The sequence below is a fragment of the Plecotus auritus genome (assembly GCF_963455305.1).
Source record: "Plecotus auritus genome assembly, chromosome: 6".
Taxonomy (NCBI): domain Eukaryota; kingdom Metazoa; phylum Chordata; class Mammalia; order Chiroptera; family Vespertilionidae; genus Plecotus; species Plecotus auritus.
The window spans coordinates 104,421,029-104,444,478 of record NC_137773.1 but is presented as its reverse complement, the minus strand read 5'-3'; the positions used below and the strand labels follow the sequence as shown (position 1 = coordinate 104,444,478).

Genomic DNA, 23,450 nt, shown 5'->3' with positions numbered 1-23,450 from the left:
CCCTCAGACCGTTGGAGGGCCAGACTACAGTTTAAAAAAAAAACTATGAACAAATTCCTATGCGCACTGCGGGCCCGGGACAAGTTGGCTGCTAAGCAGGACAGGCAGCGGCACCCGGCTGGCCGGATAAATGTCCTCGGTGGCCCGCGGGCCGTAGTTTGAGGACACCTGCGACAATAGTTATTAGCCCAAAGGTAGAATGTCAGTCCCTTTTACCTGGCATGCCAAAGCTAAGCTCTAGATAAGCTATTCTTGCAGATACTTCAACTGGGACAGAATGACCACTCTTCCCAATCCTCCCTCCCACCCCCAAGACCTTAATAGAGTGCTCTTCCCTCCTCACTTTAAATATAGACAAAAGCTGGGAAAACCATTATCAATATTGAACCAAACCAGTAACATAATCACACTTTAACTGTAAAACTACTATAATGCCTATAAAAGCATATATAAATTTAACATAAGGAAAAGTATACTTGTGGATCAAAAGCCTCACTGTGAACAAGCACTGTGTTAGGATTAACACAAAATAAAAAATCCTTCTCTATAAAAACTTCAAAGTAAATAGGGTGTATGATCATTGAAAGAAAAAAACTGCAAATACCTGATATGTTTCCACAGGCCTGTTTTCCATATTTAAGTCCCAAATTTTGACTGACAAGTAGTCTCTAGTCATCATATATCGACCACTATGGCTGAATTTTACATCAGAAATAGAGGAGATGATTTCAGAAAAGAAAGACCTATTACTGGGATCTTCAGGTTCTTCAAACACTAAAAACAAGCACACAAAAAAGGGCAATTTGTATAATCTTCTGGCTTACACAAAGCATTTGTTGAAACAATTCACAAATTTCCTAAGAGGCAGCTAAAAATGCAGCCTAATAAAAAACTGACAACTCTCTGGCTATAAGATAATCTCCCTGAAAGTTTCTTAGGAGATAAACACTACAATTAAAGATGTGAGAGATTTATACTCCCAGAGCCCACAACTAATTTAGCAGAACCAGACTTACACAGGACTTCTGACTTCACTGCCCCAGGTTTGTAGGTTCTGCATATACCTCACTGGCTTTGCCTGTGATGTCAGCACAAAAACACACCCTCCTCACCATTCACATTCATACCAGCATTTTATTTTTTACTGGCCAGGTAAAATTACTGCAACTCATTATTTAAAGCCCAGTGCTTTTTAAACTTTTTTTTTTTTTTTTTTTAAAGCAAAGGAAACCTCTTCTTAGAAGAAATAGGAAGCTCAAAATAGGAAGAAAGGGGGGGTGGGGGAGGAAGAAAAGGAATTGCTCTATCTAAATATAGGGTTGGAGAACATCACCCCAAGTTCTCAAACAGTAACAGTTCATTACAAATATATTCACTGGGCCCTGGCTGGTTTGGCTCAGTGAACAGAGGTTCAGTCGGCGGACTGAAGGGTCCTGGGTTTGATCCCCAGTGGGGAGGGGAATGCAGGAGGCGGCTGATGAATGATTCTCTCTCACCATTGATGTTTCTATCTCTCTCTCCCTCTCTGAAATCAATTTAATAAATACACACACTAGATGCCCAGTGCACGAATTTGTGCACCAGTGGGGTCCCTTGGCCTGGCCGGCCGGCCATACAAAGGGACTGCGGGGGGGGGGGGGGGGGGGGGAGAGATGGGGGTCCGCTAGGGGGAGGGGCCACAGGAGATCGGCTGTGGGATCACACTGACCACCAGGGGGCAGCTCCTGCGTTGAACGTCTACCCCCTGTTGATCAGTGCGCATCATAGCAACTGGTCCACCGGTTGTTCGGTCATTTAGGCATGTATCTCCACTGGGATATCAACAGACATGCTCTGATAAAGCCTTCTATGTTTTTCTAGTAGAATAACCTATGATGCCTCATGTAGAATCAGCAGTTTTCCAAAGGGTACAGGCAGCCCTGGGCATAAAGGTTTAACTAAGACTTGTAAACCTATGTATATATGATTACCATGTCTGAGGCTAAAGATTTTAGATAAACAGAAAATGTTATCATTTAAAAAAAAAGATGTAAATAACTTACGTTTAGAATGCCTATCACAGAGGGCAGATGCCCTCATGTCACATAACCGAATAGTGCCTTTACTGCTGCTGTATACAAACGTGTTACAGCTATTTGGATGGAACTCTGCTGCTGTAATCACCTCTGTTAGCTCTTCCATGTTGGCAGGCTTGATATCCACAATATCTGGATAGCATTTTATTAAGGAATTTCCACTTAGGAAAAAGGGCAAATATAATTTTACATTTTTCAAAGCACAAATATTCTGAATTACATTCCAGACCTTATTTGATCCCTTTAATAAAGCCTACAAAAAAATTCTTAGAAGAAAACATGGGCAAATCTTAAATCATTTTAAAATGCAGAGGCCTGTTTTTCTGACTATGATACAAATCCCAGAAGCCATGAAGAATAGACTGATATAAGTTTATCTTCCTAAATATTAAGAAATTTAGTGTACATTCCAAACACAACATAACAAAACTCTTCAAGGGGAGCAAAAAAGGGAAAACTATTTGCACCACAAAGGATGGAGCTGATTTACTTAACATAAAAAAGTGCTTTAAAAACAGCCCGAAGATGGTTCAGTGACCTATGAACCAGGAGGTCAAGGTTCAATTCCTGGTTAGGGTACATGCCTGGGTTTTGGGCTCGATCCCAGTGTGGGGTGTGCAGGAGGCAGCTGATCAATGATTCTCTCTCATCATTGATGTTTCTAATCTCTCTCTCCCTCTCCCTTCCTCTCTGAAATAAATAAAAATATATTAACAACAAAACATGCAAATCTAATGAAAAAAATTAGAAAAAAATACAAATATGAAAAAATGTTCATTTACTCATGATGAAAAAAATGCTAATCAAAACAACAAAAGAGGACTTTTACTAGCTAGACTGGTAAAGGTATAGGAACACTGGCTCTTTTATACACTATTAACAGATTATGAATTATAATTAAAGTGTTAATTTTTTCAAATGATATGTACTTGGAAATATATAAGTAGTAGTAAAAGCTGCTAACATTTTACCTTAAAAAACAAAACAAAAAAACAGCTTTATGGAAATTTAATTCACATACATACAATTCACCCATTTCAAATGTATAATTCCGTATAGCTAACGTTTTATTTTTACAACATACTTAAAAACGAGTATATCTGTATACATCTCTTTCTCTCTCTATATATATACCTATAGTATATGTATATGCCAGGTATATATGTTTATATATCACATACTTGTATGTGCACAGAAAATTTTCAGGATAATATAAACAATGAAAGTGGGATTTGGAGAAACATTTATATTGATTTTATACCTCCCCCACCCCCAAAAAGAGAGAAACCAAACGGATACTAAAACTCCTATCTGTAATTTCCAGATGCCAAAGATTAATCCTCAAATCATCTGCAGATAAATATGTTTCATAATCACTATTAATGGAAATTGAGTTGATGTGATATGTATGAGCATTGGCAAATATTCTTCGTGGACTGGCCTCAACCATTAGATCCATGGGCCTAAAGACTGGCACCTGTCAATAAGATACATGAAAAAGTCATTACAAATGTTCATTGTTTACAATATCACCTAAGATATTGTAAACACTTCATTTCTACAGTTTTTGAGGAACTATAAAATAGTACAACATTACACAAATTTAGTTTTAAAAAGTAACTGATATTGATCTTTTAAAGTATTGAAATGGGAAGAAAAATTAACAATCTGAATAATTTATCTTCTTTTACAGGTAGCAATACTACTAGGATTTGCCATTCTTCCTAGTTCCAATCTTTGCTTAAAAGACTTGCAGCCCAGCTGGTTTGGCTCAGTGGATAGAGCGTCAGCCTGCAGACCAAAGGGTCCTGGGTTCGATTCCAGTCAAGGGCACATACCTTGGTTGCAGGCTCCCCGGCCCAGGCCCTGGCTGGGGCTCGTGCAGGAGGCAACCAATCGATGTGTGTTTCTCTCACATCGATGTTTCTCTCTGTCTTTCCCTCTCTCTTCTATTCTCCCTAAAAAAATCAGTGGAAAAATATCCTCGGGTGAAGATTAACAAAAAGACTTGCAAAGCTAATAAAATGTTTATGGTTTAAATTAAAGTGGTTAAAAAAGAAATTAGCCCAGTGTGTCTAATTCTTGGTATTTTTTTTTTTTTTTGGCTGCAACAAGATTTGGTCCATTTCTACTTTTTTCATCTCCAAAGAAAAGTAATCTTGAAACTTAAGTTTGTAATAGTTGATATTCAAACCACAAGAGCGATGGAGAATGTGGCACAGAACATAACAGTCTTGTGTAGAATCCTGGTTCTGCCCTTGGCCACAGTGCAACCTCTATGTTTGAAATGAGAGTTTTTAGTGTCTTATCTAGTTACAGAATTGTTGGGACGGGGGAAGTTGTAATTATTCCTATTTAAGTTCTGCTCAGGATCTAGAATATGTAATATGAATACAAAATGCCAGTTTGGCTCAGTTGGTTGGGTGTTGTCCCGTGCACCAAAAGGGCACATGCCCGGGTTGCAGGCTCGATCCCCTCGATCAATGGTCCCCTCTCACTCTGATGTTTCTCTTTCTCTCTACCCCTCTCTTTAAAAATCAATAAAAATATTTAAAACCCACCCACATACATACAAAAGCACTATTTGTCAGAATTAGAATAATTTTTTCTTATGTACTTACTCGTAGTGTAGTGACTGTAGTAGGATCTCTATACCTTCCATCTTCCTCTTTCAAGTTATACCCTTCTGGTCTTTTGTCCCTTTCACTGATTTTCCATAGTTTTATAGTTTTATCTGAGGAGACAATGAATAAAGTCCTCAAAAAAGGAGTAATACTTATAGGAGAAAAACACTTTTAAGGTATATTTAAACATGCCATTTCATATTTCATCTAAAAGATCCCAAGAATTCCCTGGCAAGGTGTGGCTCAGTTGGTTGGAGCGTCACCCTGTACACCAAAAGGCTGTGGATTCAATCCCAAGTTAGCATATACAGGAGGCAACCAATTGAGATCTCTGTCTGTCTCTCTCTCCCTTCCTTTCTCTCTCAAATCAATAAAAGCATAACCTCAGGTAAGGATTAAAAAAAAAAGGAAAGAAAATATCCCAAGAATAAAATCCCTTATCTGACACAACAAAAAAACAAATTTCTTATTACCTGGGAAAAACAGTATAGATATTGCACTTTTATGTTAATCAAATTCATAAAATTCCATTTGCTATTAGAATCAAGTCATAGCCAGGTCCTTACTGTTTAAAACTAAATAAAGCCAGAGGGGAAAAGATTACATGGGTATATAAATACATATATGTCTATACATACATAAAAACATATATCTTTATATGCTCAATACTTAATTTTCAACAGAGAACAAACAAAAATGGTTAAGATAGCCTAACTACTACTAGCAGATCCCACAAATTCCTTTACAGGCCTGGCTGCCTGTTTAAATCTATATTTTCCCATTGTATTAGCAATTCATAAGTAGGCAAATTTGACTGATTCAAGTTCTTCAAGACAAAATTCTTATGTATCAAGGATATATAAAATAATCTTTTATTCTGGAATTAAGTTGATTTCCAGAGAAGTTACAAAGACAGCACATGTTTCCATACACTATTTACCCAGTTTCTTCTGTTAACATCTTAGGCAACCTGGTACATTCGTTAAAACTAAAAAATTAACATTGTACTGGTACATTCCTACTAACCGAACTCCAGACTTCACTCAGATTACACCAGGTTTTCTACTAACTTCCCTTCTGTTTCAGGACCCCACCCAGGATCCAAACAACACTTTAGTTATCAAGTCTCAGTCTCTCTAACTTTAACAATTCCTCAGACTTTATTTTTCATACAGTTCTGAGCAGTGGTGAGATATTTTGTAGGATGTCCCTCAAAAGGGTAGGTTAGCTGTTTTCTTATGATCAGAATGGAATCATGGGTTTTTAGGAAGAGCACCAGAGTAAAGTGAAGGCATACATAGTATCAATAGGACTTTTCTGCTTTAATCACTTGGTTAAGGCAGTATATGCCAAGTTTCTCCACTGCAGTTACAATTTTTCACCTTCCCATACTCTATTTTTTGGAAGTGAGTCACTAAGTCCAGTCCACACTTAAAGGGAGAATTAAGTTACATTTCCTGTAGGAAGAAGTAGCCATCCACATACTATTTCTAATCCTATCTAATCTAGTAATAGAGGAATATGCAAATTTGTTCATTACAGTGTCACGGGTCACGACCGGATCACCAGGCTGCATTCCCGCCCTCTGCTCAGGCAGCTGCAAGGCCTGGGGTAGGATAGGATACAATAGGAGGGGAAGAAAACTGCATGCGGAAGGGGGTGGCAACCGCGGGGGGCAGAGCAGGTGCGCCTGGCGAGGGATGGGGTGCAGACGTGGGAGGAGGGCAGTGGTGGCCGTTGGCTGGGAGGTGCCCATGGGTCTGGGACAGAATGGAGAATGATCCCAGGCCTTCTGGGTGGAGGCGCTCCTGCTTCGCGGCAGCAGCGCCCGGGCCATGCGGGCCTCGGCCACCCTCACTGGGCCAGGCATCCCGGGCAGGGAATGGGAGCAGGATAGTGGCGGGGATGCTGGGGAAGGGGGGGGGGGGTAGCAAATACCTGGCCAGGGCTGAGCCCTGGGCTGGGGATTAACGCCTCCCTCCCCCAATGGAAGCTTTAAGAAGGAAAGGAGGGAGGGAAGAACTTTATAAAGGAGTCAGTAGAGAGAAGAGTTAAAGAAGAGGATGTGTGAGTGAACTGTAGGAGCTTTAATGAAAATCAAGTATAGTTGTGTACTGGGGACAGATTTTAAAAGTAGGAGTCAGAAAAGAAAAATGATAGTGAATAATTAGGCAAGTAATAGATATTAAAACAGTGGAAGTAAGTAGAGAAGAATGTGGATGAGAGAGAAAGAGGGAGGGAAGAAAAGTTTTAAAAGGGAGCTGGTAGAGTTTAAAAGGAGAATGGGAAGAAGGAAGAAATGGGGGAGGGAGCAAAGCAGGTCCGAGGGAGGAAGGGAAGAAAAAAATTAAGATGGGAAGGAAGGAAAAGGGGAGGGAGGGCAGGGGTAAAGACAGAAGAAAGAAGGAATGTGGGGAGGGAGGGAGGGTAGAAGAAAAATGGGAAGAAGGATAATGGAACAGAAGTAGGAAATAAGGAGGAAAGAAAAGTTTATACATGATGAGTCAGTAGGAAAAAGTGTTACATAAAGGAGAGAGAAAAACTGTGTGACAGGGAGAAGCCAATAAGGAAGTCAAATACAATTGTGTGTGAAGGGGATAATATTAAAAAAAAAGTTAATAGGGGTGACCAGGCCAGCAGGGGAGGGCAGTTAGGGGTGACCAGGCCGGCAAGGGAGGATAGTTAGGGGGATCAGGCAGGCAGGGCAGGGCAGTTAGGGGGATCAGGCCAACAGGCAGAGTGGTTAGGGCAGGCAGGCAGGTAAGCGGTTAGAAGCCAGAGGTTCCGGATTGCGAGAGGTCCCAGTTTAGGCCCAATCCTGCTTGGACACCCCCCGAGGGCTCCCAGGTTGGAAAGGGTGCAGGTTGGGCTGACGGACCCGCCCCCCGTGCACAAATTTCGTGCACCAGGCCTCTAGTCCTATATAATAAAAGGGTAATATGCAAATTGACCCTAACGGCGGAATGACCAGAACCTGGAACGACCACTCAACCAGTCACTGTGAGGCACACTGACCACCTCTTGGTTTCTTTCCCTGGCTGGCAGGCTCCAATCGCCCGATGGCAAACTGAGAACCGGGGATGGGTGGCGGGGGATGCGGGTGGCGCCAGGCCAAGGCCCTCGCCCCACCAGTTGCCCCACACACAGAGGGCAACTCATGGCAGGGGTGGGAACAGCCAACCTCTCAGTTCTTCCCCCTGGCCGGCAGGCTCTGATCACCTGATGGCGAATGGGGAACCGGGGGTGGGTAGCAACGGGGGGTGGGGCTGGCTGTAGGTAGCCAGGGAAGATGGCCCTGAACCCAGGCCAGGCCTAGGGACCGTAACCATGCATGAATTTCATGTGCCAGGCCTCTAGTTCTCCTATAAGAAGCTTTCCTTCTCTACCACGTATTTGTTCAAACAATCATTTCTTCATATCACTATGGATGCATGCATATTTGTTTAATATTCTGTTATTCTAAAATTGCATTCATATAAGACTATCACATTCTTAATGGTCTTTCATAAGCAAATGAGCATAATATAATTTTAAAAAATAGTGTATAAAGACACTTTATAAAACTCTGTCATACAGAGAGGTAGCAGGGATGCCTCTAGCTTGGCCACCTCTCTCTGCCTGGTGGAGAAAAGCATGCCAGCTGCTCCTGTGGATGTCCTCTGCAAAGATGAAGTCTAAACAGGAAAAAAACAACACAAAAAAAACAAACAAAAAAACCCACCCAGCTAACTCTAATTTGTAATCTAAAGTTTCATCTAAACCCTATGTAATCATGTTTCTAGTTATTTGCAATTCAGTTATGTGTGTTTTCTATGTGCTATTTAATTTATATAATTTAGATACATCATTATATACTTTAGAATACTTCATTTCCAAATATGTAATACAGTCAAGCCTAAATTCTATATTTTGGGAGAAATTATCATCTAAAGATAATGAGGATGGCCCAACTGATGTGGCTCAGTGGTTGAGCATTGACTTCTGAACCAGGAGGTCATGGTTCAATTCCTGGTCAAGACACATGCCTGGGTTGTGGGCTCAATCCCCAGTGTGAGGCATGCAGGGGGCAGCTGACCAATGATTCTCTCTCATCATTAATGTGTCTATCTCTACCCCTCTTCTTCATCTCTGAAATCAATAAAAATATATTTTTAAAAAATGTTGAGGATGCCTGCCATGACTGTCTTATGGCCTGTTCAAATTCATCTACCTTAGAGATCCAGATAAAGAAACTACAATATACTTATCAAACTTTCAAATGAGATGAAATTCATTTGTGGTTCCCAATATGCTATCAGAAGAAAATACTAAAAATTATGAAAAATAAGGTAAATATCTTTTGAAAAACAAATTAAACTTCAAAAATTTTAAAGTGATAAAATTTGTGACATAAGAGGGTAAAACATTTTTTTAAGTAGCATAAACACAGGACAGGATACAGAAGTACTACACAATTTCAGTGCAGTGCTTGGGGATAAGGCAGGCTGGATATAAAATAATGTTTTAACAAGTATGATTTAAAATTAAAAATATTTTTTCATTTATATGTTCTTTGGAAGTGACTTAATCTGGAGTCCTTGGCCTATAGATGGAGATACTGATCAACTCCATAAAAGTGCATGCAAGATTATGTTATTTTATACACAACTTTTCTGTGAAGGGATTGTAAGATTCTCAAAGATATCTGTTACTTACAAAAATTTAAGAGCTACTGCTCTATGGTGATTCCCTAAATTGTGAACCCTAAGAACTAAAGAAGTATTCAAGATGTCCAAAGGTCCATGTGTATCTCTGGCCATAAACAGAGGGCTGGGACAGGTAAAACCAGGCTACTAAGCTTCCTCTTGTGGGAATGCAGTTTTAAATAAGATAAAAAAATCTTTATTAACAAGCTGTTAAAAGGCAACTTATTTATGAGTGAACTATCACTCTTATATTCAAGACCCATCCATCCATGGTCAACAGATTACAATTGGACCTTTTTGTAATGTGGAGGAATCGAGGAGAATTCCAAGAAAGGGGAAATAAGGTAAAAGAAAGGGAATAAAATAACTTGAGGAAACATCAAGTGAATTAAAGTTATAAGAGATGACTATAAAGTTAAGTAAAAATGATCTGGGAAAAACCAGTTTATGATGATCATGGGAAGTCAATGCAAGAATGAAAGTAAGATTAATTGTGGTGAATCAAAGTGGAAATGTTGGGTCATATTTTCTATCATTCTCCCACAGGAATTCCTAATCTATAATAATAAAGCATAATATGCTAATTAGACCAGACATCCTTCTGGGCAACCTTCCGGATAAAGCCGGGGCTTTGAGGGAAGCCCGGGTCCCGGCAGCTGGGGAAAGGAAGGCCTGCTCTTGCACGATTTTGTGCATTGGGCCTCTAGTCTATAATAATAAAAGCATAATATGCTAATTAGACCGGATGTCCTTCCAGAAGAAGCTGGGGCTGCGAGGGAAGCCCAGGTCCTGGGTGCCAGATGGGAAGCCGGTGCTGGCACCAGGGGAAGAAAGGCCTACTCTTGTACGAATTTCGTGCATTGGGCCTCTAGTTTTTATGAGTATCAAGACCCTTTTTTTATTGCACATTGGTGGAAGGAGGTATTATTATTCTATATTTCACGGAGAAAACTAAACAAAATATTGTGAAGATATTACTCATATTTAATAGATATTGACATTTACCCTTAATTGCTTTCTTTCTTTTTAAAGAATAACACTTTCCAGATATAGCTCAAGTCCTACTCCTCCCATCCTTCTTTTTATGCCACCATTCCCAGACACAGCAATTTGTAAAATTCCGATTCCTGTTCTATCCTTCCAGTGGGACTCTACTTTTATAGCATACAAAAATAAAAAATAAAGGCAGCTCTAAAATACCTGTATTTTATTTAGTATTCATTAACACCACCACTTACAACAAATAGATAAAAACCTATGATTCATTGTGTAGTGCCCTTTAAAATAACTTCACTAGGTGTACCGGTTAATAATAGCGGATTTTGTAATCAAAGAAAACACGATAATTTCAAGAGAAACATCAAAAGTGCTTTATTCAAAGTAATGTCCATCGCTAGCTACACATTTCCCCATCTTTCAGGTAATTTGTGGATACCATCCCAATAGAACTTTTCTTGTTTTGAGGCAAACCATTCAGAGACCCAATTTTCCACTTCTTTGTATGTTTTGAAGTGCTGCTCAGAAAGTGCATGTGCCATGGATCAGAACAAGTGGTAATCTGAAGGAGCAAGGTCTGGTGAATAAGGTGGGTGGGTTAATACTTCCCAGGCAACATCTTTTAACGTGTCTTTAACTGGTTTTGAAGTGTGTGATGGTGCGTCATCATGAAGCAAAATTACTTTGCCCTGTCTTCTGGAACATACTGGTCATTTCACAATCAAAGCATGGTTCAAATTGATTATTTGTTCTCGGTAATGATCAGTATTAATGGTTTCACCTGGTTTTAGAAGCTCATAATACACCACACCTTCCTGATCACACCAAACGCAGAGCACTGTCTTCTTCCTGTAGCGATTTGGCCTTGCAGTCGATATTGATGATTGACCTGGATCAACCCATGATTTTGTACATTTGGGATTCTCAAAATAAATCCACTTTTCATCGCCAGTCACAATTCGATACAAAAAAGACTTTCTTTTGTGCCGTTGAAGCAACATTTTACTGATGACTTTTCAGTTTTTCATTTGTCTTTCGTTCAGTTGATGTGGCACTCATTTTCCTTCCTTTAAAATCTTTCCCATTGCTTGTAAATGATCGGAAATTGTTTGCTTAGCAATGTTTAATCTTTCTGCAAGTTGTTTTTGAGTTTGACACACATCTTCATCCAATAATGCTTGTAATTGTTGGTCTTTAAACTTTTTCGGTTGACCTGGACGTTGTCTTTCACACTGAAATCACTACTTTTAAAGCGTTTAAACCAGTGTTCACAAGTATCTTGAGATGGAGCATGTTCACCATAAGCTTCCCGAAGTATTCAGCAGCACTTTCCTTCAAAATAATGAATTATAACTTCCCGCAAATGCTTTTTTTGGCACAAAATTCAACATTTTTAAGTGTAAAAATATCTATGATGTTAACACCTTCAGCAAATTTGACATATGAAGTTTTGAAGCTTGTTGTCAATACAACAAGAGCATACATATCAAATCGCATATATATCAACATATGTGTAACTCCATCTATTGAAAAAAATCCACATTATTAACCGGTACACCGAGTATTAATCAATGATTTTTCAAATTTACATAGTAAACCTATTTGGGAGACACTCTGATTTGTCTACAGAAAAGTACTACATAGAGTCACATACCCCGACCTAACCACTGGAATTCCCAGTGTCTCTCCTTGTATTGAGCCTTTGTAGAGTTTAGTATCTAGAAAGGCTCATCTGGTTATACACTGCCTTGTTATTTCAAGCCACAGGAGTACAAGAAAGCCTGCAAGGAAGACACATGAACCTAAGCTGGGAATTGAAAGCTATTTAAGATTTAATCCATAAATAAATCAAAATGGAATCTGCTTTCAAATAATACTGAAAGGGGAAGAAAGATCTGAAAAACAGAATTAGCTATGAACTAAGAATTACTGAAGCTGGGTGGGGGGGGTATGTAGGTCTTCATTACACTATTCTATCTCAGCCTATATATTAAAAATTCCCCTTTAAAAATAAAAACAAACTATATAGCCACTAAGAAGTGAACTGGCAAATTATTAAGAATAAATATTCTAGCCCAGTCAGTGTTGCTCAGTGGCTGACCATCGACCTATGAACCAGGAGGTTCTCTCTCTCTCCTTCTCTGAAATCAATAAAAATATATTTAAAAACAAAATCACACACACACACACACACACACACACACACACACACACACACTTCCCTGGAACATTTACTTCCAAAAGTAGAAACTATATAATGGTAAAATTATGCATTATTTGATGTCAAAGAAAAAAGCAGTATCTGAAATGCTATTTGAAATAACTTAGTTTACCACATAAATTAAAACTGAACCAAATTAGAAACCAATATATGACACAAGTATACACAGTACCTCAATCTATGATGCTATAGGTTATAAGCTTTAAATCATTATTTCTATTTATTTTTCTTTTAATAATCAGAGAGAGGAATGCAGTTTATGTAAAAAGAGAGGGGTAGAGGGTATGAATGTTAAGGGCTGCTTAGGGAACACCTTGATGATTTAAAAAAAATTGGGTTATAGGAAGCACACATCTATAGTGTCAGAGAGTGGCAAATGCATTTTAAAGAACTAGATATAGAGGGTGATGAGACCTAAACTAGATGAAGGGGGAACTCAGTATTTTCCACTGTGTCACCCCAGAAATCACTTGAGTATACAGTCTGTGAATGGCAAAGAATGATAAGGTCTAGGTGCTAAAAATCTGCTTTTATTCAATAGTTAAGATATGAGAAAATATGAGGTTTTCCCCAACCCTTGTGCCAGCCTCAAATAAGTTGTAATCTAAATTTTTACAGACTATGGCTACCCTGAATCTGGAAGTATCTCTCAGTCACTTCAATGTCTCTTCAGACCCCTGATCCCAAAAGCTAAACCAAGTCACAACAACGTATATGAAAAAAAAATAAATAAATAAATTAGAACAACAACAAAACGACCCAATTCTTAACTTGTCATAAAGGAGTTTAAATTGTGGTAGAGTCACCACACAATTCTAACCCTGACTTAAAAACTTTTCCTGAGAGTAAGAAAACAAATTCTTCTAGCCATGAGGATTGTGGGGAAGAAGGCAGTGTGTCAATTCCAGTTTGTGTCCTTCCTGGTCTAGATCGAGTACGAAGAGTGCCCTCCTAGAGAGTATCCTTGAATGGAGACAATCCTTTGACAGAGCATTTTGAATTTACAGTTTGAAATACTCTTTGGAGAGTTTGAGCACACTTAAAAAGGAGGAAGGGAAGAAAGGAAATTAACATTTACTGAGCATGTATTATGTACATTAGGAGTTACCACATTTACTATTCATAACAGTACGATAATATAGATATTACTATCTCCACTTTGCAGGTGAGAAATTTGACTCGGCGTTAGTAACCTGCCCAAGACTAAGCCATGAAGTGGCATAAAGAGAATCAGTCCATTCTTTTCACTACAAAATGTGTGGGCGTGCAAAAAGAAACTTGACACCTGAAAATCCCTTTAATAGAATTTAAAAACTAAATGCAAATAAAAAAGGAAAGACATAAAAAAAGAGTTTATATTCTATGTGGGGAAGAAATATTTCCAAATGTCTATTTGTAAATATCTCTTAACAACTACCCCTCTTTGAAAAGGGAAACGTATCCTACAGAGTATGTGTACATACAAAGCACATGAAATAAAATTTACACTTACCATTGGTAGACAACAAAAACTGAGCAGCATTTTTCTGGGGTAACCACCTAATTTTGTTGATCTTTTCTTCTATTTCTAAACTTTTCAAGTAGTCAAACTCTGGTTCATGGCTCTGAAAGGTGCTGTAAACATTATATTCTCCTCTGCTATGAGACTGGATTTTGTTCTAAAATGGAAACAAAAATATTCGGACCACTGTTGAGAAAGATTTCAAAATAGTAAAATGTTATCAGTTCCAATAGATCTTGCAGGTTCTGGTTAATTCATTACCTGTATCTCATATACATTATGTTGTTTTAAAAAAATATTTAAAGGCTTTCAAGGAAAAGAAAAAAAAAAGGAAAAGCTAAATAAAGTATAATGATTAAGCCCAATTTACTAGGAAAAGTGACTCTGAATTATGGATCAATTTGATTATTAATTTACTATTATATTTTAAATAATATCGACTCAAACTAGTAAAAAACACCTGAGTATCCTTAATAAGGGTGCTTCATCTAAAAAGTAAAGATTAAATGAGAAAAGCTTGCCAGAAACAGCTGGCTGATAGCTCCTAACCTAAACAAAGATAGTCCAATCAGGTACAGATTGCCTTCAAGAAGGTAAAGGCAAAGACAATTACTGTCTTTGGGCAAGGCCGAGTTCTTTACCACTCCCATATCCTGCACCCAAATTCTGTAAACATTTACTGCATTAACATTTTACTGCACTTTTGTTTATGCATGGCTTTCATCTTTTTCCTCCCTTCCTCCTTTTCCCCTTTCTCTCCCTAATTATCCCCCCTCTCTCTTTCTGCGTTTTCTCTTTCTCCCTCACACCTGCTTTCTTTTTCTCACCCTTCTCTTCCCATTTCGTTTTTCTCATTTCCTTCTCTCCCATCTGCCCTTCATATTATCTCTCTAAAAACAAAGTCATTCTCTATTCTCTTGTAGTACAATCCAGTTATCAAATATTCAGGTTCTTCCAATGGTCCCCATGTCTTTTTACAACAGAAAAGCCAGCATCATACCTTACATTCAGTTGCCATATCTCTTTAGTTGGTAATAGTTTCTGGATCTGTCTTAGTATTTCATGACGCTGACATTTTTCAGAAGCACCGAACAGTTTATTTTGCATTGTCCCTTTATTTGGGTTTGTCCGATGTCCCCACTATTAAATACAAGTTAGGCATTTTGGGGAGGAATATCACAAAAGGGATGTTGTATTTATCCCAGTGCATATTAGGAGGCAGGTGATGATGTTGATGTGATCTAGCACTGGTGATGTTAACTTTTCTTGTTTCAGGTAGTGTCTATGAGGTGTATCTACTGGAAAGTTAGTATTTTTTCTCTTTGTAATGAATAATTATCTTTAGGGAGATACTTTGACACGACAGACTATTCTAAAACTTTCACTGACTAGTTCTACCATTCATCCATAATTCTTACTGAAACAATTATTGCTAGAGTAATTGTAAATGATAATTTAAAAAAATGTTTCTTCTTGTTTCTACAATTAGCTGGCTTTTTATATTAAGGAAGAACTCCTTTCTCTCCTATTCAGTTTTTAATTTTATTGTGATCTCATGGATACCTTCTTTCTATTTTGTCTTTTTATTTGGTATTTTTTATTATTTTGTTGTGTTTAATAATGGCTTATAAGGTTTACAATATACATCTTTATCACAGCCTGACTAACCTACAGTATGACTTTTTTTTTTTTTTAAATTGATTTCAGAGAGAGGAAGGGAGAGGGAGATAGAAACATCAATGATGATGCCCTGGTCGGTTTGGCTCAGTGGAAAGTGTCGGCCTGCAGACTGAAGGGTCCCGGGTTTGATTCTGGTCAAGGGCACATGCCTGGGTTGTGGACTCGGTCACCAGTGGGGGGCATGCAGGAGGCAGCTGATCAATGATTCTCATCATTGATGTTTCTATCTCTCTCTCCCTCTCCCTTCCTCTCTGAAATCAATAAAAAATATATTTTAAAAAATGATGAGAGAGAAGAGAGGATCCAAGATGGCGGCGTACATAAACACCTAAACTGCTGCCTCACACAACAATTTCAAAACTACAACTAAAAGACAAAACGTATATCACCCAGAACTACGGGAAAGCTGGCTTAGTGGAAGTTCTACAACTAGAAGGAAAGAGCAAACAGCATTGAGAGGTGCACAAGTGCTGAAAAGCTGAGGTACAGAGGCACGCAAATCGGGCTGGCGACGGGCGTCTGGGAGCACTGCTTTTTTCAACCCGAAGGGAGACAAGCTCTCAATTACTCCAAACTCCAGTTTCTGGGGAGACGTGGGGGACACAAACTCCTACAGGGAGAAGCTGGACTGTCTTCCGTGGGGTAGGAAAGTGAGGGTGGCTTGTTTGCAGGGCTGCGCGCAGGAATAATTGTTTACTGTGCTGGGGCACGGGACACGGGGACACAGTCGGAGATGCAGAGCAGGCTAACTGGCAGCCATGGCTGTTTGCCACGCCTTAGCCTAGTCACGCCCTGAGACCCCACCCGGCACAATCTACAAACCCACCCAAGCTCCAAGCAGCGGCTTTAGCATATGAATGGCCTGCCCTATCGCAGCTTAACCTAGCAAACTTGCAGCCCAGGACAGACAGCTCCAAAACCTCCAAACCCCAAGCAAAGAGGAGAAAACTGTAGTTCTCGCTGTAGCGCCTGCTGGGTGGCCTCCGACAGTAGCTAACCTGCACCCCATTAGAGATCCAGAAGCCAGTGTACCTAGTGGTCAGTGTGAGACACCAGATTTCAACTCCTCACATCCATAAGTGACACATTCAAGAGGCAGACTCAGTGAGCACCAAAGTCCCACCGAAACAAGTCCTGCACCATAAGCGTGTCTCCAGAGCAGCAGTTCTTCCATTATAGACATAGCGGGTCCTCACAGCCAATTGGCCTGGAGGTCAATTCCTCCCATTGTACCAACAGCAATCAAGACTTAACTACACCAAGACTTTGCACTCAGCCGACAAAGGGGTGTACCAAAGGCGTCCACCTCAGGTGATTGGGGAGGCTGAGCTACTGGCCCCTATAGGTCACCTACCACACAAAGCCACTCCATCAGCACAAGGAAGCAGCAAAATGCGGAGACAAAGAAACATGTCACGAATGAAAGAAATGGAGGAAAGCAAACTACTGGATGACATAGAGTTCAGAACCACATTTATAAGGTTACTCAAGAATCTTCTAAAAACCGCTAAGGAACTTAGTGAGACCTTTAAGGATCTTAATGAGAATGCCAAAAAAAAAAAATGGAAAAGGACCAGTCAGAAATTAAGCATACACTGTCTGAAATAAAGAATATACAGAAACTCAACTGTAGATCAACGTACCCCAAGAATCAAACCAAAGATCTGAAATATGAGGAAACAAAAAACACCCAACCAGAAAAACAAAAAGAAAAAAGAATCCAAAAATATGAAGATAGTGTAAGGAGCCTCTGGGACAACTTTAAGCGTACCAACATCCGAATTTTTGGGGTGCCAGAAGAAGAGAGAGAGCAAAATATTAAAAACCTATTAGAAGAAATAATGACAGAAAACTTGCCCTACCTGGTCAAAGAAATAGACTTACAAGTTCAGGAAGCTCACAGAACCCCATACAAGAGGAATCCAAAGAGGACCACACCAAGACACATCATAATTAAAATGCCAAGGGCAAAAGACAAAGAGAGAATCTTGAAAGCAGCAAGAGAAAAATGGTTAGTTACCTACAAGGGAGTACCCATACGACTGTCAGCTGATTTCTCGGCAGAAACTATGCAGGCCAGAAGGGAGTGGCAAGAAATATTCAAAGTGATGAACAGCAAGAACCTACAACCAAGATTACTCTACCCAGCAAAGCTATCATTCAGAGTTGAAGGTCAGATAAAGAGCTTCACAGACAAGAAAAAGCTAAAGGAGTTCATCACCACCAAACCAGGATTACATGAAATGCTGAAGGGTGTTCTTTAAGAAGAGGAAGAAGAAGAAAAAGGTAAAGATAAAAATTATGAATAACAAAACGACATCAAATACATACCTACCAACAAGTGAATCTAAAAATCAAGTGAATAAAAAATCTGGAGAACAGAATGGACTGGTGAATATAATAGAATCAGGGACATAGAAAGGGAGTGGACTGACAATTCTCAGGGGGGAGGGGTATGAAGGGTGCAGGAAGAGATTGGACAAAAATCTTACACCTATGGATGAAGACAGTGGCTGGGGTAAGGGCATGGGGTGGGGTGGGGAATCAGGTGGAGGGGAGCTATGGGGGAAAAAAAGAGGAACACCTGTAATAATCTGAACAATAAAGATTTATTAAAAAAATAATAAAATAAAATAAAAAATAAAATAAAATAAATACCTACAAAAGTCTACATTTTTATCTCAACACGGACACACAGAGATATGTAATTTCATAGAAAAAGCAAAGTGTTTGGAAAGATAGCCATCAGACTGATGATTGGTTGCCTGTGTTGGAGGTCTGGGAGTGAGGTTAGGAAGGCGTGAGGGGCTGGAGTGGGGGCTGTAGAGATGGAGGGGAAGAGTTGACTGTGGTTTTTGGAGGAGCCCCAAGAAGCCCTTTGCATTTGGGCAGTGCTGGTTGCCCCACAGGTGATTAGACTTCTCTAGGAATAGAAGCATGGGGTGGGGTGGGGAATCAGGTGGAGGGGAAGAGGAACACCTGTAATAATCTGAACAATAAAGATTTATTTTAAAAAAAGGAAAAAAAATGATGAGAGAGAATTGTTAATTGGCTGCCTCTTGCATGCCCCCTACTGGGGATCGAGCCCGAAACCTGGGCATGTGCCCTGGCCAGGAATCGAACCATGACCTCCTGGTTCATAGGTTGATGCTCAACCAATGAGCCACACTGGCAGTGCAGTACACTTTAATTTCCTTCCTCCCAGTGTTTGTTCTATAATTTACATACATTTTGCTTCTACATGTAACCCTATAATACATTGTTATTGTTTTTGCTGTAATAGACCATTCATCTTCGAAAGAAAGGAAGGAAGGAAGGAAGGAAAGAAGGAAGGAAGGAAGGAAGGAAGGAAGGGAGGAAGGAAGGAAGGAAGCTAGCTGTCTGCGGCACACTTCCATTCTCTGCCCACTTTAGAGTCAAGTCTCAATCAGTTATTTAATACTAGAGGCTCGGTGCACAAATGGGGGTCCCTCGGATGGCAGGTTTCAGCCCAATCCCCGCAGACCCGATCCAGACAGGAGGGAGCCTGATCCTGTGCGATGAACATCTGTCCCCTGGTGGTCAGTGCGCGTCATAACGACTGGTTGACCAGTCATTTGATCGTTCAGTCACTTAGGCTTTTATATATATAGACTAGAGGCCTGGTGCACAAAATTCATGCACGGGGGGGGGGGGGGGGTCCACTCAGCCCGGCTTGCACCAGAACCCCTTGCAATCCAGAACCCCTCGGGGAATGTCTGACTGCCGGTTTAGGCCTGATCCTGTGACATCCCTTCTTGCAATCCGGGACCGCTGGCTCCTAACCGCTTGCCTGCCTGATTGCCCCTAACCGCCTCTGCCTTGGCCCCCGCACCCGAGACCCAGGCTTCCCTCCCTCTGGCCAGCCGCAGGCAACCAGGACCCGGGCCAGCTTCACCCGGGCCGGCCGCAGGCACCTGGGACCCAGGACGGCTTTGCCCGGGACCCAGCTTTGTCAGGAAGAATGTCCAGAATCTTTAGGTAATTTCACTGCACCATTTGACCCCACCTCCCATCTGAGGCTACAGTTATAGAGGTCTGATACTCATTAAGTCCACATTCAGAGTTATTTAGCAAACCTCACCCCACAGCCCTATCAACAACTGCTTACCGTCCTGAAATTAGCCTTCTTATATTATGAGCCTAGAACACACTGGTAATTTATTTCATTTACTATCAGTGAGTATAAACATAGTTTTAAGTTATTAGATAAAGAGACTACTTGTGAACTTCTTTAGTTAACACTAATACCTTAGCAAAAGTGAGAATTCTAACTGTTCAGAATTTTATCTTTTAACCTATCATCACATAATTCAAAATCTTTCCATAAAAAATATTCAAAGTCTAGTTCAAAAAAGAACCTATGGAAAAATAATAGAAAAGATATTGTTAGTCAGCGATTTTAAATAAAAGTGAATTATCAGATAAAATGTTTAACACTACTTGTTAATAAGAATAGCCCATTAGTTATTAGTCTCCATTGAAAAAGAAAACCTTATTTATCATCACACCTTGAAAACATAGGTTTTGGGTTGTTTTTTCCTGTAGCTTGATTATCTGTATTGATCATTCATGGTTACAATTCTATCTGGACCCTCTGATAGCAGTACCAATTGTTATTGAGTGGATTTGTCAATATTAGGAATGCAGAGCAGCCCTGGCCAGATAGCTCAGTTGGTTAGGGTGTTGTTCTGATGCACCAAGGTTGTAGGTTTGATCCCCGGTCAGGGCACATCCAAGAAGCAACCAATATATGCAGACATTTGTGAAACAGCAAATTGATGTCTCTCTCTCTCCCTCTAAAATCAATGAATTAAACAAAAAAAATTTTTAAAGAATGCAGTGTGTATGAAAGGTGTAAAAATTTTAAAAAGAACCTTAAACTCATTACCATAACCTCATACCAAATTAGATAACCCAAATTCATTATATATGCATACACTAATACCACTTTAAAAGAAATTCCAGAAATCTCCCACTTCTAATTACCCACTCAGTCTCAAAAGGTTTGTCATTTACTCTCCAAGAAACTACAATAATAGCAATTCAATTTTTAATACGTATGTGAAACTTTAGCCCAAAGCAGAACTTAAGGTCCATATAAAAATGGTAGGCAATATAAAGAGCCAAGGGCAAGCACATACCATTCTATATTTAAAAACTGGCTCTACACAGGTCAAGCTTTATTTGATGATAAGTGAAGAAAAGCACAAACTTATGAAAATATTTCCTAAAACAGAAAAAGAACATAATCCTAAAGAATCAGGAATAACTACATGGATCTAAACAAAATCATGGAGGTGTTTGGCAATTTCAATGGAGTGCAAGAAGCAGTTTCTTTGTAGCAGGAAAAAAAAAAAACTATCATGCGAGGAAAAAATTATGTCTAAAGCTTAAAACTTCTACAGTGGGCTCATGTACTAACACCCACGCTCTCCTGACACTTTGCTAAAATTACAGTAAAAAGGATTTTTAAAGACAAATTGACAAGAAAAAAGACTAACAGCAGAGAAGACAGCAGCAGTCATAAATGGAAGAGGCCATAAAACAGATGCATGAATGGTGACTTAGTGGACTACAGAGAGCTAGACCTATATCCAGCAGTAGGATCTCTCCTAAAACTTGGGGAGGGGTGTTCACATTATAATGACCATGACATTATTGTTCTCAGTATGAACTAAGTACAGTGAGCATAATCTCATGTCCTTAACACTGTGCCATTCAAACAAGAATGCATCAAAGTCAAAGAAGGCTTTTTTGTTTTTATTCTAAAAACTCTCCTACAACTAGAGACTTGTGATACATTCTAAAATGCCTCATATTTAGGTTTTCTTGCACAGTTCTTTGCACCTCCCTTTTTTCTTAGCTTGGCATTGTAATCACTAAGCAGAGGTCTATTTTATTAACCACACAATCTATTTATGTGAAATTTTCTAGGATAAATATTTAAGTGTTTTATCCCTAACATGTGATAGTGTCTGGCATATAACAGACATTCAATAAAGATTTTATACATGCACAAAAGTTATAGCAAAAAGAATGAATAAATGGTGGTGCTGGTATGGTAAAGAGAGGTTGGAGTTAACCTGGTAAATGGAGTATGGTGCAGAAATGAGAAGGAATGGGTTAGATGCACACATAGCAAGACAGGAGGATCTTGAAAACACAGTTCTTATTGAAAAAAAGTAGGGCACAATGAGATGAGGCACAGGCTCCTTCACATACATTAGAAACACAGTACACAAAAACAGAATTACACATTTCAACACAGATGCAAAAAGAATCCATAAATATATAAAGAAATACTATGTCACTTTAAAAGCAAAGTAATGAAGACAGTGTGGTACTCACACATGGATTGACAAATATACCAATGGAACAGAAAACCCAGAAACAGGCCTGAATTATGGTAAAAGTGGCATTGTTGAGCCAGGATGGTCATTTCACTGAATGATTTTCAGTGAACTGGCTATTCATATGTAACAAAATAAATCTTGACCCCTACTATCTCAAACTATTCATGTAAACTGATGCCAGGTAAATCAAATATAAATGTGAAATGTTCAATAATTGGGTTTTAGGACACTGTCAAAGACAGCTTTCTGCAGTGATGACAATAACCTGTATCTGTGCTGTCTAAAATGATAGCCACTAGCCACATGTGGTTGCTTGAGCACCTAAAAGGTGGCTACTGTGACTAAGAAAGTAAACTTTAATGTATTAAAATTTAAATAGCCAGTGGAGCTAGTGACTACTAGAAAAGCACAGCTCTAAAAGATAATGGGATATACACTGAGTGGCCAGATTAGGCCTTGGGGTAGAGGATATTTCCTATACAGGACAGAAAAGGCAGTAAACCTAAGGAAAGCACTAATATATTGGATTGTATTAATATTAATAACCTCAATTTGTCAAATTATATACCATTCAGAAAAATGAAAGGCCAAGTCATAAAATGGAAGATACTTCAAATAAATATAACTGACAAAGAGTTCATATTCAAAACTCTGAAAAAAAAACACAAAATAAAACCACACTAAGATGTACTTATAACCTCCAAAATGTTTGAAATTTTAACATAAGTGACAATATGAAACATTGGCAAAGATGTGAAACAGCTGGAAATTTCACATATTGTGCATGAGAATAAAATAGACAGAACCACTTTTTACTGTGCTGTCTCCTAAAAATGAATAACTACCCCATGACACAGTAATTTCATAAATGTCTATGTACACCAAAAAACACATCATCAAGAATGTTCACAGCAGCTTCTTAACAGTCATAAATGAAACAACCAAAGTGTTTGCATCTACAACACAATGGATTTATTGTGGTATAGTAATAATACAAAAGAACATTTCTAGCAATGAAAGTGAGCAACTTATGTCTACACAAACATAATACTGATCAAAAGGGCCAGACACAAAATACTATATGATTCAAAATTTATAAGAGGCTCTAAATCTTTAGGCCAAATTAAGTATCAGAAGATAGGCTTAAAGGAGAGGAAGGAGAAATTATGGACTGAGAAGGGAAATGAGAAGGATTTTGTTATAGGGTAGTAATAAGCTAGGAAAATTTCAGGGCAGGAGGAAAAGGAAACTGAGACAGGAAAATAAAATAAAGCCAAAAAGCTTTGTAGGGGCT

The 23,450-nt window shown here is 39.1% G+C and overlaps 1 protein-coding gene across 2 annotated transcripts in view; it reads right to left on the bottom strand.

The window, feature by feature from the left end:
• The window catches only part of PPP2R2A (protein phosphatase 2 regulatory subunit Balpha), a 104,211-nt gene that overhangs the window by 10,404 nt on the left and 70,357 nt on the right, over nt 1-23,450 (bottom strand). For both annotated transcript variants that reach the window (XM_080676499.1, XM_080676500.1), the window contains exons 4-8: nt 14,094-14,259; nt 4,697-4,809; nt 3,375-3,552; nt 2,043-2,207; nt 605-774 (exon numbers count right to left, since the gene is read on the bottom strand). In XM_080676499.1, the coding sequence (XP_080532625.1) occupies nt 605-774; nt 2,043-2,207; nt 3,375-3,552; nt 4,697-4,809; nt 14,094-14,259 (792 nt within the window). The remainder of the gene's footprint in view (nt 1-604; nt 775-2,042; nt 2,208-3,374; nt 3,553-4,696; nt 4,810-14,093; nt 14,260-23,450) is intronic.